Source organism: Mustelus asterias, chromosome 21 (genome assembly GCF_964213995.1).
Source record: "Mustelus asterias chromosome 21, sMusAst1.hap1.1, whole genome shotgun sequence".
NCBI classification, from domain to species: Eukaryota; Metazoa; Chordata; class Chondrichthyes; order Carcharhiniformes; family Triakidae; genus Mustelus; species Mustelus asterias.
The window spans coordinates 32456367-32472735 of NC_135821.1; the positions used below are offsets into that span (position 1 = coordinate 32456367).

At 47.2% G+C, this 16369-nt stretch overlaps 1 protein-coding gene across 1 annotated transcript in view; it reads left to right on the forward strand.

Moving 5' to 3' along the window:
* The window catches only part of col9a2 (procollagen, type IX, alpha 2), a 203448-nt gene that overhangs the window by 183445 nt on the left and 3634 nt on the right, over positions 1–16369 (forward strand). The window contains exons 29-31 of the mRNA XM_078237704.1: positions 537–591; positions 10344–10532; positions 13997–14074. Coding sequence (XP_078093830.1) covers positions 537–591; positions 10344–10532; positions 13997–14074 — 322 coding nt within the window. The remainder of the gene's footprint in view (positions 1–536; positions 592–10343; positions 10533–13996; positions 14075–16369) is intronic.

The following is a 16369-nucleotide window of genomic DNA, read 5'->3' on the forward strand; positions in this document are numbered from 1 at the left end:
TTTGCCCAAGTAAGAGCCCTTAACCGGCCTCTGCCTGACGCCTTGTGCACTGTAACATGGGAGACAGCTCAGCGTTGAACAGGAAGGCTGTGGGGAAATTCAAGCATTTTATTTTACAAACATCACCACTTCAAATACTATGGGGTGGTTGCTGGCTAAGATCTGACCCCACTTTCCAGGATGATCACAAGTGGTTGCATTGCCATTAATGGCCAGCTGGGGGTGATGCTGAGCTTCTTTCTGATATACGTGCCAGCAGTGCCACCAACAGCCTGACTGAGGTACTGCAACCAAAGTGTCTGTGCTGAAACTCATTAATCTCTCATTACATGGGCCAGTTGCTTTCTAATTACAACCAATGAAAATTTGGAAATAATATCTTGGGTACAAGTGGCAGGAAAAAATAAAGATTGTGAAATATAGTTATCTCCTCAATATAGTATCAAAGGGTTGTGAGTGAACACAGTGTCAGGCTCTGATCTGCTCAGACAGGAGTACAAGGTTCTGATCTCCGATGTTTCTCTTTCTTGCTACAGGGGCGCGATGCAGGAGATCAGCATATTGTGGAAGTTGTCCTGAAAATGATGCAAGGTCAGTGCTGAGAGTGTGTTACACAAAATAGTCTGAAAAGGTACAGAGCGTTACTGAGCAGTGCCACATATTAATAGTGTGCTCATATGTGTCACTGAGTGTGTGTGTGTGTGTCACTGTGTGTGTGTGTGTCACTGAGTGTGTGTGTCACTGAGTGTGTGTGTCACTGTGTGTGTGTGTCACTGTGTGTGTGTGTCACTGAGTGTGTGTGTCACTGAGTGTGTGTGTCACTGAGTGTGTGTGTCACTGTGTGTGTGTGTGTCACTGAGTGTGTGTGTCACTGAGTGTGTGTGTCACTGTGTGTGTGTGTGTCACTGAGTGTGTGTGTGTCACTGAGTGTGTGTGTCACTGTGTGTGTGTGTGTCACTGAGTGTGTGTGTCACTGAGTGTGTGTGTCACTGTGTGTGTGTGTGTCACTGAGTGTGTGTGTCACTGTGTGTGTGTGTGTCACTGAGTGTGTGTGTCACTGTGTGTGTGTGTGTCACTGAGTGTGTGTGTCACTGTGTGTGTGTGTGTCACTGTGTGTGTGTGTGTCACTGAGTGTGTCACTGAGTGTGTGTGTGTCACTGAGTGTGTGTGTGTCACTGTGTGTGTGTGTGTCACTGTGTGTGTGTGTCACTGAGTGTGTGTGTGTCACTGAGTGTGTGTGTCACTGAGTGTGTGTGTGTCACTGAGTGTGTGTGTCACTGTGTGTGTGTGTGTGTCACTGAGTGTGTGTGTCACTGTGTGTGTGTGTGTCACTGAGTGTGTGTGTCACTGAGTGTGTGTGTCACTGTGTGTGTGTGTGTCACTGAGTGTGTGTGTCACTGTGTGTGTGTGTCACTGAGTGTGTGTGTCACAGTGTGTGTGTGTGTCACTGAGTGTGTGTGTCACTGAGTGTGTGTGTCACTGTGTGTGTGTGTGTCACTGTGTGTGTGTGTGTCACTGAGTGTGTCACTGAGTGTGTGTGTGCCACTGAGTGTGTGTGTCACTGAGTGTGTGTGTGTCACTGTGTGTGTGTGTGTCACTGTGAGTGTGTGTGTCACTGTGAGTGTGTGTGTCACTGTGTGTGTGTCACTGTGTGTGTGTCACTGTGTGTGTGTCACTGTGTGTGTGTGTCACTGTGTGTGTGTGTGTCACTGAGTGTGTCACTGAGTGTGTGTGTGTCACTGAGTGTGTGTGTCACTGAGTGTGTGTGTGTCACTGTGTGTGTGTGTGTCACTGTGTGTGTCACTGTGAGTGTGTGTGTCACTGAGTGTGTGTGTGTCACTGTGTGTGTGTGTGTCACTGTGTGTGTGTGTGTCACTGTGAGTGTGTGTGTCACTGTGTGTGTGTGTGTCACTGAGTGTGTGTGTCACTGAGTGTGTGTGTGTCACTGAGTGTGTGTGTGTCACTGTGTGTGTGTGTGTCACTGTGAGTGTGTGTGTCACTGTGAGTGTGTGTGTCACTGTGTGTGTGTCACTGAGTGTGTGTGTGTCACTGAGTGTGTGTGTCACTGAGTGTGTGTGTGTCACTGTGTGTGTGTGTGTCACTGTGTGTGTCACTGTGAGTGTGTGTGTCACTGAGTGTGTGTGTGTCACTGTGTGTGTGTGTGTCACTGTGTGTGTGTGTGTCACTGTGAGTGTGTGTGTCACTGTGTGTGTGTGTGTCACTGAGTGTGTGTGTCACTGAGTGTGTGTGTGTCACTGAGTGTGTGTGTGTCACTGTGTGTGTGTGTGTCACTGTGTGTGTGTGTGTCACTGTGAGTGTGTGTGTCACTCTGTGTGAGTTCGCAGGGCCCCCCCCAGCCATGTGTGTAGACATGGTGTGTTCATTGTAATTTGCCTCTGTGGACACTGACTTAGAAGGTTTTGAAGGACAATTGCTCCAGTTATCCATTGCCAGGACTGGTTGGATCAACTCCTGGGTCCTGTTCTTATCTGCTAAAACTGCTCACTATTCCTGACCCATCCTGGAATGAAAAAATAATCCCTACTGCAAACTATTTCCTTCAATCCCTCTCTCTTGTTCTCTCCACACTCCTCTCTAACAAGTGTCAGGAGCTCATGAACCTTGCTGTTGTGAGGCAATGTTATCAGCTGGCCCTGTCATAGAATCATAGAATCCCTACAGTACAGAAAGAGGCCATTTGGCCCATCAAGTCTGCACCGACCACAATCCCACCCAGGCCCTACCCCCATATCCCAATATATTTTACCCACTAATCCCTCTAACCTACACATCTCAAGACACTAAGGGCAATTTTTAGCATGGCCAATCTACCTAACCCGCACATCTTTGGACTGTGGGAGAAAACCGGAGCACCCGGAGGAAACCCACGCAGACACGAGGAGAATGTGCAAACTCCACACAGACAGTAACCCAAGCCAAGAATCGAACCCAGGGCCCTGGAGCTGTGAAGCAGCAGTGCTAACCACTGTGCTACCGTGCTGTCCCACCTGGCCAAACCTCCTAAAGTTTCCCTGAACTCACATCTGTCCCTCGTTTCTCTCCCATCTCCTCACTTACCTCTCTGAGTTCATCCTGTCTATGAGAGCCTCTTCCTGTTCCCTTGATGCTTTTTCCACTAAACTGCTGATTACATAAGAACATAAGAACTAGGAGCAGGAGTAGGCCATCTGGCCCCTCGTGCCTGCTCCGCCATTCAATAAGATCATGGCTGATCTTTTTGTGGACTCCGCTCCACTTACCCACCCGCTCACCATAACCCTTAATTCAAAGAACAAAGAACAGTACAGCACAGGAAACAGGCCCTTCGGCCCTCCAAGCCTGTGCCGCTCATTGGTCCAACTAGACCAATCGTTTGTATCCCTCCATGCCCAGGCTGCTCATGTGACTATCCAGGTAAGTCTTAAACGAGGCCAGCGTGTCTGCCTCCACCACCCTACTTGGCAGCGCATTCCAGGCCCCCACCACTGTGTAAAAAATGTCCCTCTGATATCTGAGTTATACCTTGCCCCTCTCACCTTGAGCCCGTGACCCCTCGTGATCGTCACCTCCGACCTGGGAAAAAGCTTCCCACTGTTCACCCTATCTATACCCTTCATAATTTTGTACACCTCTATTAGGTCTCCCCTCACTCTCCATCTTTCCAGGGAGAACAAGCCCAGTTTACCCAATCTCTCCTCATAGCTAAGACCCTCCATACCAGGCATCATCCTGGTAAACCTTCTCTACACTCTCTCTAAAGCCTCCACATCCTTCTGGTAGTGCAGCGACCAGAACTGGATGCAGTACTCCAAATGCGGCCGAACCAACGTTCTATACAGCTGCAACATCAGACTCCAGCTTTTATACTCTATACCCCATCCAATAAAGGCAAGCATACCATATGCCTTCTTCACCACCTTCTCCACCTGTGTTGCCACCTTCAAGGATTTGTGGACTTGCACACCTAGGTCCCTCTGTGTTTCTATACTCTTGATGGCTCTGCCATTTATTGTATAACTCCCCTCTACATTAGTTCTTCCAAAATGCATCACTTCGCATTTATCTGGACTAAATTCCATCTGCCATTTCTCCGCCCAATTTTCCAGCCTATCTATATCCTGCTGTATTGTCCGACAATGTTCATCGCTAACCGCAAGTCCAGCCATCTTCGTGTCATTCGCAAACTTGCTGATAACACCAGTTACACCTTCTTCCAAATCATTTATATATATCACAAACAGCAGAGGTCCCAGTACAGAGCCCTGCGGAACACCACTGGTCACAGACCTCCAGCTGGAAAAAGACCCTTCGACTGCTACCCTCTGTCTCCTATGGCCAAGCCAGTACTCCACCCATCTAGCCATCTCTCCTTGTATCCCACGAGCCTTAACCTTCTTAACCAACCTGCCATGTGGGACTTTGTCAAATGCATTACTGAAATCCGTATAGACGACATCCACGGCCCTTCCTTCGTCAACCGTTTTTGTCACTTCCTCAAAAGACTCCACCAAATTTGTAAGGCACGACCTCCCTCTTACAAAACCATGCTGTCTGTCACTAATGAGATTGTTCCGTTCTAAATGCACATACATCTTGTCTCTAAGGATCCTCTCCAACAACTTCCCTACCATGGACGTCAAGCTCATCGGCCTATAATTTCCCGGGTTATCCCTGCTATCCTTCTTAAATAACGGTACCACATTCGCTATCCTCCAATCCTCAGGGACCTCACCTGTGTCCAATGAAGAGACAAAGATTTCTGTCAAAGGCCCAGCAATTACATCTCTTGTCTCCCTGAGCATTCTAGGATAGATGCCATCAGGCCCTGGGGATTTGTCAGTTTTAATGTTCCCTAAAAAACCTCACACTTCCTCCCTTGTAATGGAGATTCTCTCTAACGGGTCAACACCTCTCTCTGAGACACTCCCAGTCAACAAGTCCCTCTCCTTTGTGAATACCGATGCAAAGTATTCATTTAGGATCTCCCCTATTCCCTTGGGTTCTAAGCATAATTCCCCTCCTTTGTCCCTGAGAGGTCCGACTTTTTCCCTGACAACTCTTTTGTTCCTAACATATGAATAAAATGCCTTAGGATTCTCCCTAATCCTGTCTGCCAAGAACATTTCATGACCTCCTTTTGCCCTTCTAACTCCCCGTTTGAGTTCTGTCCTACTCACTCTGTATTCCTCCAGAGCTCCATCTGTTTTCAGTTGCCTGGACCTAACATACGCCTCTCTTTTCTTTTTGATCAGATCCTCAATTTCCCTGGTTATCCACGGCTCTCGAATCCTACCTTTCCTATCTTTCCTTTTTACAGGCACATGCCTGTCCTGCAGCCTTATCAACTGTTCCTTAAAAGACTCCCACATGCCAGACAAGGACTTACCCCCGAACAGCCTCTCCCAATCAACAGCCACCAATTCCTGCCTAATCCGGCTATAGTTAGCCTTCCCCCAATTTAGCACCCTACCCTTTGGCCAACACTCGTCCTTGTCCATTGCTATCCTAAAGTTAACAGAGTTGTGGTCACTATTTGCCACATGCTCCCCTACCAAAACTTTGACGACCTGACCGGGCTCATTTCCCAGAACTAACTCCAATATAGCCCCTTTACTGTTCGAAAATTCTTTTACTGTTCAAAAATTTATCTATCCTTGCCTTAAAAACACTCAATGAGGTAGCCTCAACTGCTTCACTGGGCAGAGAATTCCACAGATTCACAACCCTTTGTGTGAAGAAGTTCCTCCTCAACTCAGTTCTAATTCTGCTTCCCCTTATTTTGAGGCTATGCCCCCTAGTTCTAGTTTCACCCGCCAGTGGAAACAACTTCCCTGCTTCTATCTTATCTATTCCCTTCACAATCTTGTATGTTTCTATAAGATTTCCCTTCATTCTTCTGAATTCCAATGAGTATAGCCCCAGTCTACTCAGTCTTTTCTCATAAGCTAACCCTCTCAACTCCGGAATCAACCTCGTGAATCTCCTCTGCACCCTCTCCAGTGCCAGTATACCCTTTCTCAAGTAAGGAGACCAAAACTGTACACAGTACTCCAGGTGTGGCCTCACCAGCACTTTATACAGCTGCAACATAAACTCGCTGTTTTTAAACTCCATCCCTCTAGCAATGAAGGACAAAATTCCATTTGCCTTCTTAATTACCTGCTGCACCTGCAAACCAACTCCTTGCGATTCCTGCACAAGGATACCCAGGTCCCTCTGCACAGCAGCATGCTGCAATTTTTTACCATTTAAATAATAGTCCATTTTGCTGTTATTCCTACCAAAATGGATGACCTCACATTTACCAACATTGTACTCCATCTGCCAGACTCTCGCCCACTCACTCAGATTATCTATAACCCTTTGCAGACTTTCAGTGTCCTCTGCACACTTTGCTCTTCCACCCATCTTAGTGCCATCTGCGAATTTTGACACACTACACTTGGTCCCGAGCTCCAAATCATCTATATAAATCATAAACAATTGCGGTCCCAACACTGATCCCTGAGGCACACCACTAGTCACTGATTGCCAACCAGAAAAACACCCATTTACCCCCACTCTTTGCTTTCTGTTAGTTAACCAATCCTCTATCCATGCTAATACATTACCCATAACACTGTGCACCTTTATCTTTGTGCGGCACTTTGTCAAATGCCTCTGGAAATCCAGATACACCACATCCACAGGTTCCCCATTGTCCACTGCACATGTAATGTTCTCAAAGAATTCCACCCGACTTCCCCTCCTGGTCCCCATGTTAGCCGATATTGTGAAGGACTCTGTCTCTTAGGTCCTGTCCTCTCTCCTTTAAGTTGCCGCTCTCCTGCAAAGAAACAGCCCTTGACCCTACTGACCTTGCAAAGTACTGCCCCATTTCCACCCTCCCTTTCCTCTCTAAACTCTTTCAATATTTTTCATTTTCCAAATGCATTCCCAGCTTTCTCAGAACTCCGTGTTCCTGCTCCTACCACAGTACAGAAATGGCTCTTGTCACAAAGTCACTGTTACCCAGCTTCCTCTCACTGGGCCCATCCTTATCTGTCTAACCGTAACCAGAGAATCACTTTCAATGGCTTTTCTTCCCACTTGGCACTGTTACCTCTGCTATACCCCCAAGGATTTATCCTTGCTCCCCTCTTATTTCTAACAAGAAGGTGTTGGTCTCGTCTGGTCTACCAGCCTCTACCTCGCAGAGTCCAAACACCAGCCCTCTGACACTCCTCTCCTCCAGACCAAGACCCTTCCACCGAACATCAAGCCATTGTCTCCTGGACTGTCACTGCTCTCATCTCCTCTGCAGATCTTTCCTACACAGCCTTTAACCTCATGGTTCCCCCAACCCCACACAGCCCCTTCTACCTCCTCCCAAGCCCCACTGGGCTGACCTCCACACCCATCATTTCAGCCGGTTCCTGCCCACCCTGTCCTAATTCCTTCCTACCTCAATGTTATTCCTTCTCCTCTTGTCCAGTCTCACTCCACCTACATTGCTCACTCCTCCTCCACCCTCTTCAACTTTAACAATTGCCAGCTTCCTGGCAATAGCCATTGTTTCTTTACCATGGATTTCCAATCCCTGTACACCGTCAGCAGCACCAGGATGGTCTGGGAATTCTCCACATCCTCCCCGTCCACCACCACCCTCCCCCACCTGACTGTACGTGTTCTCACATTGGACAGTTTCTCCTTTAACTCCACTCACCTACTCCAGATAAAAGCTGTTACTATGGCTACCTGTGCCTGTCTTTTTCTGGGATGTGTGGAGCATTTCTTGTTCCATTCTACACGGGTCTCCTTTTCCAATATATTGATGACTGTATCAGTGTCCCTTCCTGCTCACATCATGCACTGGAAAATTCCATCAACTTTCCACCTTTCTCTCCCTTCACCAACTCTTTTCTTCCCTTCCCCGATTTTTCCGTCTCTATTTCTGGGCAATCCACAAATATCCACTATAAGCCCCTTGTCTCCCACCGCCTCCGACTACACCTCCTCACAACTTGTTTCCTGTCAGGACTTTAGGTTTAAGGTTTAAGTTTGAAATTTATTTATTAGTGTCACAGACCAGCTTACATTAACACTGCAATGAAGTTACTGTGAAAATCTCCTAGTCGCCACACTCCGGCGCCTGTTCAGGGACACTGAGGGAGAATTTAGCATGGCCAATGTACCCAATCAGCACGTCTTTCGGACTGTGGGAAAAACCCACACAAACACGGGGAGAATGTGCAGATTCCACACAGACTGTGACCCAAGCCGGGAATCAAACCTGGGTCCCTGGCGCTGAGAGGCAGCAGTGCTAACCACTGTGCCACCGTGCCACCCACACTCCATTCTCCCAGTTTCTCCTTCTCTGAGTCATCTGGTGACCCAACCTTCCACACCAGCACTTCCTTTTTCCCCAATCGAGGATCCCCCACCTCACTTCCCCCTGCCCCCGATGGACAGGATCCTCGATCATGTTCACCCCATTTCACACACCTCTGCTCTCACTCCTGGAATCACCATAGGGTTTACTTGTCCTCATCTTTCACCCACCAGCCCCTGAATTCAACAGATCATTCTTCAAAATGTCCACCACCTCTAGTGTGATGCCGCCACCAAACACATCTCCTCCCGCTCCCTTTTAGCAGGGGCTGTTCCTGCCTGGACACCACGGTGCACTCCTCAATCACCCCTCAAGCCCCTGCCCAAAGCACATCGCAATGCAAGTGCAGGAGATCCAACACCTGCCCTTTTGTCTCCTCTCTTCACACTATCCCATGCCCCAAACATTCCTTCCTAGTGAAACAGCAAGTTACTGGCAGTCCCGGACTTGCAATGCAATTGGTTCCTGAAAGCCACATTGTAAGTCGAAATGTCGTAAGTCAGAACTGATTTTCCCATTGGAACAATGTTATAAATGAGGGATTGGTTCCTGGACCAAGGATGGAAATCACTCATAGGTGCCTGGTGGTGTTAAATGCTCTCAACTCTGGCCCTGTCAATCACTGAGGTGATTATTGATACCTACACACCTTGGCACAAGTTCCTCAATTAGTGTGGTGGATGTAATGAATCCATCAATCACTGCCAGTTTCCAATTTAACCTTGAACTTCTGTGAGTCTGAGCACATATTAAACACAACATAAACGTCTAAACGCATTTAAAATGTGACGGTTGTGCCAAAACATTTCATAGCATAAAACACTCATTTCCAACCCAATAGAGACAGTTCGACCCGTCCAGTCAGGCAGTTAGACGGAACAGAACATCAAAGCGAATGCACGAGGCATTATAAATTCAAAATCGATGTTGTAAAGTCAAAACAGGGAGTCAATTTATAAATCGAAATGCCGTTCATTGTAATTTGAACATTGTAAAGTCGAGGACTGCCTGTACTTGTACAACTGTCAATTTCGTTGCAGCTTTATCTATACTGGGGAAACCAAGTGCAGATTGGCTTACTGCTTTTCAGAGTATGTCTACACAGTCTGCAAGCGTGACACCAGTTCCCGGCTCCATTCTCCATTCAGACTCTGACCGCTCTGTCCTCAGAACGAGACGTCTCCATTGAAACTCATTATAAACTTGAGAAACACACACCTCGTCTTCGACAGGGCATTCTGCAGCTTTCCAGCGTCAACATTGAGTTCAACAATTTCAAGTCATAACCACTACTGGGCAGCACGGTAGCACAGTGGTTAGCACTGCTGCTTCACAGCTCCCGGGTTCGATTCCCGGCTCGGGTCACTGTCTGTGTGGAGTTTGCACATTCTCCTCGTGTCTGCGTGGGTTTCCTCCGGGTGCTCCGGTTTCCTCCCACGGTCCAAAGATGTGCGGGTTAGGTTGATTGGCCAGGTTAAAAATTGCCCCTTAGAGTCCTGGGATGCGTAGGTTAGAGGGATTAGTGGGTAAATATGTGGGGGTAGGGCCTGGGTGGGATTGTGGTCGGTGCAGACTCGATGGGCCGAATGGCCTCCTTCTGCACTGTAGGGTTTCTATGATTTCTATGATTTCTGACACACCTAAACTCAGTATGGGAGTCACAAACAGTCTGTGTGTCACTGAGAATTACTGCTTGGTGTGTTATTGCCCCGAATATTTGATAAATTTTCCAAATTTGCGTGATTGAAATGACATAGAAACTAGAAGCAGGAGGAGGCCATTCGGCCCTTCGAGCCTGTTCCACCGTCCATTTTGATCATGGCTGATCATCGAATCCAATATCCTGATCCCCCCCTTCCCCCATACATCCCTTTAGCCCCCAGAGCTATATCTATTTTATTTCTTGATTGCTGAACCTTTGCCATGTTCTGGGGTATCTGAGTGACGGAATCATTTTATTTGTGTGTTACAGAGCAGTTAGCAGCAGTAGCAGTCAGTGCCAAGAGGGCAGTACTGGGTGGAGCTGGGATGACAGGACCCCCCGGACCTCCTGGGCTGCCAGGACCTCCTGGTGAGCATGGAGACCACGGTGTTCCTGGACCTCGTGGCCTACCTGGTCTGCAAGGTGTTCATGGCCAGTTCGGAAATACTGGACCAAAAGGTAAGATGTCAAACTGCTCTTAGCAGGTAGAGAGAGCTCGGCACTGAAACATTGTGTAAACTATCACTGCTGGGGATGCTCACGAATGATAAACCTACAGATTTGCATTTTCAACATCTCGATTGTTAAGGTTCAGGTACTTGCTGTTGAGTTTGTGCAGCTCCTGCCAGTCGCAATCCAGCTCACACTGATGGGGTTAAAGCTGCAAGGTCTAAATGTTAGTCTGGGCTCATCTCACACTAGTTTCGAGGGAGTGTGAGCCAACTTCACAAAACTGACTTTATCAGCTCTGAATATTCTTCAATTCAATCAGCGAGGCCACAGGATGACTGATGTCATCCAGGGATAATCAACTGTAGCTCCGAGGATAGATTGGAGAGGTTGGGTCTGTTTTCCGTGGAGAAGAGAAATCTGACAGGAGACTTGATGGAGATATTCAAGATCCTGAGGGGTCTGGACAGGGTAAATAGTGAGAAACTGTTCCCACCTGAAAGAGCATTAGTAACCAGTACAGAATCCAACTAATGGGCAAAAGGAGTAGAGGTGATGTGAGGAAACATTTCTTCACCCAGAAGGTGGTTGGAGTCTGGAACAAACTTCCTGAGAGGGTGGAGGAGGCAGGTTCGATCGAGATCACGAAATGTCCTTGGCAGACAGGATTAAGGAGAATCCCAAGGCATTTTATTCATACGTTAGGAACAAAAGGGTTGTCAGGGAAAAAATCGGACCTCTCAGGGACAAAAGTGGGGAATTATGCTTGGAGCCCAAAGAAGTAGGGGAGATCCTAAATGAATACTTTGCGTCGGTATTCACAAAGGAGAGGGATGTGTTGACTGGGAGTGTCTCGGAGGGGAGTGTTGAACCGTTGGAGAAAATCTCCATTACAAGGGAGGAAGTGTTGGGTTTGTTAGAGAATATAAAGACTGACAAATCCCCAGGGCCTGATGGAATCTATCCAAGGCTGCTCAGGGAGACGAGAGATGAAATCGCTGGGCCTCTGACGCAAATCTTTGTCTCGTCACTGGACGCAGGTGAGGTCCCAGAGGATTGGAGGATAGCTAATATGGTCCCGTTATTTAAGAAGGGTAGGAAGGATAACCCGGGTAATTATAGGCCGGTGAGCTTGACGTCTGTGGTGGGGAAGTTGTTGGAGAAGATTCTTAGAGATAGGATGTATGCGCATTTAGAAAGGAATAAACTCATTAACGATAGTCAACATGGTTTTGTGAGAGGGAGGTCATGCCTCACTAACCTGGTGGAGTTTTTTGAAGAAGTGACCAGAATGGTTGACGAGGGAAGGGCCGTGGGTGTCGTCTATATGGACTTTAGTAAAGCGTTTGACAAAGTCCCTCATGGTAGGCTGGTGAAAAAGGTTGGATCTCATGGGATAAAGGGGGAGGTGGCTAGATGGGTGGAGAACTGGCTTGGTCATAGAAGACAGAGGGTGGTAGTGGAATGGTCTTTTTCCGGCTGGAGGCCTGTGACTAGTGGTGTTCCGCAGGGCTCTGTATTGGGACCTCTGCTGTTTGTGATTTATATAAATGATCTGGAAGAAGGTGTAACTGGGGTGATCAGTAAGTTTGCGGACGACACAAAATTGGCAGGACTTGCAGGTAGTGAGGAGCATTGTCAGAAGCTACAGAAGGATATAGATAGGCTGGAAATTTGGGCAAAGAAATGGCAGATGGAGTTCAATCCTGATAAATGCGAAGTGATGCATTTTGGTAGAAATAATGTAGGGAGGAGCTATACGATAAATGGCAGAACCATAAAGGGTGTAGATACGCAGAGGGACCTGGGTGTGCAAGTCCACAGATCCTTGATGGTGACGTCACAGGTGGAGAAGGTGGTGAAGAAGGCATATGGCATGCTTGCCTTTATAGGACGGGGCATAGAGTATAAAAGTTGGGGTCTGATGTTGCAGATGTATAGAATGTTGGTTCGGCCGCATTTGGAATACTGCGTCCAGTTCTGGTCGCCACACTACCAGAAGGACGTGGAGACTTTGGAGAGAGTACAGAGGAGGTTTACCAGGATGTTGCCTGGTATGGAGGGGCTTAGTTATGAGGAGAGATTGGGTAAACTGGGGTTGTTCTCTCTGGAAAGACGGAGGATGAGGGGAGACTTAATAGAGGTGTATAAAATTATGAAAGGCATAGATAGGGTGAACGGTGGGAAGCTTTTCCCCAGGTCGGTCGTGACGTTCACGAGGGGTCATAGGTTCAAGGTGAAGGGGGGGAGGTTTAACACAGATATCAGAAGGACATATTTTACACAGAGGGTGGTGAGGGCCTGGAATGCGCTGCCAGGCAAGGTGGTGGAGGCGGACACACTGGGAACGTTTAAGACTTATCTAGATAGCCATATGAACGGAGTAGGAATGGAGGGATACAAAAGAATGGTCTAGTTTGGACCAGGGAGTGGCACGGGCTTGGAGGGCCGAAGGGCCTGTTCCTGTGCTGTATTGTTCTTTGTTCTTTGAAATATTCAATAGAGTATTGGATTGCTATCTGAAAAGAGAGAATGTGCAAGGTTACGGGGAAAAGGCAGGCGAATGGGACTAGGTAGAATGTTCTTTCAGAGAACCAGTGCAGACTCAATGGGCCGAATGGCCTCCTCCTGCACTGTAAAGGCTCTGTATGTAGTAAATAGAAAGATGATCCACTGTGGCAGCAATGATTTGATTTGATTTATTATTGTCACATGTATTAACATACAGTGAAAAATTTTGTTTCTGTGTGCTATATAGACAAAAAATACCGTTCATAGAGAAGGAAAGAAGAGTGCAGAATGTACTATTACAGTCATAGCTAGGGTGTAGAGAAAGATCAACTTGATGCAACGTAAGTCTATTCAAAAGTCTGACAGCAGCAGGGAAGAAGCTGTTCTTGAGTCGGTTGGTGCATGACCTCAGACTGGCCAACTTAACTGTTGAAAACTGGAAGGAAGAAGGTGGAAGAGAGAATGTCTGGGGTGCGTGGGGTCCTTAACTATGTTGGCTGCTTTGCTGAGGCAGCGGGAAGTGTAGACAGAGTCAATGGATGGGAGGCTGGTTTGCGTGATGGATTGGGCTACATTCACGACCCTTTGTAGTTCCTTGCGGTCTTGGGCAGAGCAGGAGCTCTGGGAGGGGAGTATTCTTAGCCTGTGGCTGAGGGATATCAGAGTAGAACAAAAGGACTTTTATTCTTTATCTAACTGTGACAGTCATTCAATGCTGGGGAAGAGTGGCAAGGAGCAGGTTACAAATGGGCCAAGTGTGGAATCAGAGCTTGAGTTCTCTGACCAGTTTTACTGCTGATGGAAGCTTATCGAAAACACTAATCATTATTTTTAAGATAAAGGCAATGTGGCAATAAGAGATACTGGCCTGGTAGCAAACATTCACTTGTTATTGTGACTGATTAGGAAGTTCTGTGATTGATGCTGGAATCTTTCTCAGTCTGTGCTTTGTTTAAATCAAGGCAAGCGAGGGGAGAAGGGTGATCGGGGTGAAAAAGGCCGCGGGCACCCAGGCCTCCCTGGCCCACCTGGCATCACAGGTAAGAGCAGGGCAGTTGACCATTTCTCTCTGCAGCCTCTCCATTGATGATGTTACATGTCTGAGACTTTGTTTTGGAACCTTTCTCTCAGTTAAGTATATCCAGAGGCCATGTTCAATCCCTTCTGCACTCACTCTCTGCTGGCTTTGTATTCATAGAAACACAGAGAGGTCAGAGTAAAGAACCACACCACCTGGTCCAAGCAGTTCATGTGGGTGTTTAGCCTCCACCCAAACAAACATTCCTATTCACATTTCCCCAGCCTGTTCCCACATTCCTTTGCACACTATCCAATTCAATCTTCAAGGTTGGCAGTTTTTACCTCAGCCAATAACCCTGGGCGTGAGTTTGAACCCTCACACTCTCCGTGTGAAGAGATTTCTCCTGATCTCTATTTGAAATCTCTTGTGCTTAATTTTGTATGTCTGGTCCCTTGTTTTAAGCACCTTGACCTCTTCTGACACAGTCCCTCGGGATTGGGGTGATGTGTTTGCACCCCAGTTTGACGATGGAGATGGTTGATAATCCAATGCGCCATCTTCAGACCCGGCCACATATGGGACAGATGGTGCTGGAAGGGTTGGGTGGATGAATTATTTGGAGGTTTGTGCATTCCCTCCAATGCCCCAACTTTACCTCTGCACGTTTCCAGTGAAGTCCCTGGATGTGTTCAGTGTCTTCCCAAAGGAGCCTTTTCCATTTTCAGTGGCCACAAGCCAGGGGCTCCCATGATTGGTGGGTATTGACCACTTTAAGGATGTCCTCAAAGACCCCTTAACTGTTGAAAACTGGCCAAAAGGAATCCACAACCAATCAGGCCTGGCCGTTTCACTCGGCTTCATCTGCCTCTCACTCTAGGACCTGGCCAGTTTGGAATTTCCCTACTTGTACCTGTTTCAATAATGATTTTATGGAAATGGAATTACATATCATCATCACAGATTCCGACCATTCAGCCTAACTAGTCCATGCCAGTATTTTATGTTCCACATGGAGCTCATCTCACAATCCTCTTCAGCTTCCTCTAGCAGAAACTCCTTCCCTGGTTTTCTCCCTGTCAGGGATTTGCCTTGCAGCAACAGTAACAAGAACTTTACAGGCCTGAAAGACAGGAATCTGCCTAGCAACAGTAACAACCAGCATTCCCCGGCATATCTAAAAGTGATCAGGCAGGAGTGTATTGCTCTAAGAGCAGAAACAGATTACTTAGATGACTGCTGTAGAAATGTTAAGTTCCCCAAGCAGAAACTGTTTACCTAAATGACCGGGTAATTCAGGGTTATAGAAATGCTAAGCTTCACAAAATGAAGGAATTTGAGATATGTAGATGGCTCACTCTCAAGTTTGAAATAACAGAAAGGGAAACACTATAACTGTTACCCCCCCATCCCCCCCCCCCCACCCCCAAGTGGCAGAGAAGCCAGTCCACAACCCGCAGTCAGGAGGCTAGGACCCATTTCACAGCCAAGGGATCTTGTAACACCTTTTACTTCTCAGACATGTTGTAGTGTTGGATCTAAGTCTTAGGGCAGAATTTTCCCATCCCGCCTGCCACAGGAATTGTAGCAGTGAGACAGGACCATGCAAAGATCTGTTGACCTCGGGTAAGGTTTTCCAGTCTTGGAGCGATCGTGGCTGTAATATCCCACCCATAGAGCCAAGGCATTGCAGAAAACCTTCGGAAAGGCATTTTAAATATCTTCACTGCACCAGGAAAAGACATCTCCCTGACTTTGATCATCAGCCCTGTATTATGTGGTAACTATAAGCTGGATTTCAGCTATAGAATTGTTTAATTTGGATATTGTTTGGGAAGGGAAGTCTTAGTGAGTTCAGGGATCATAGATATACTTTGAAACAAGGGGTAATTTTTACGTAAAGTGTGTGTGTGTTTATTTATTAATGTACTTGGTGTCTTAAAGTGTTGTAGTCCTTTTCATTTTGTATATTTTTATTTTAAGTTAATAAATAATCATAGAATAGAATCATAGAACCCTACAGTGCAGAAGGAGGCCATTCGGCCCATTGAGCCTGCACCGACCACAATCCCACCCAGACCCCGGTAACCCCACATATTTACCCTGCTAACCCCCCGACACTAAGGGACAATTTAACATGGCCAATCAACCTGACCCGCACATCTTTGGACTGTGGGAGGAAACCCATGCAGACACTGGGAGAATGTGCAAACTCCACACAGACAGTGACCCAAGCCAGGAATCGAACCCGGGTCCCTGGCACTATGAGGCAGCAGTGCTAACCACTGTGCCACCGTGCCGCCCTTGTTTAATATTT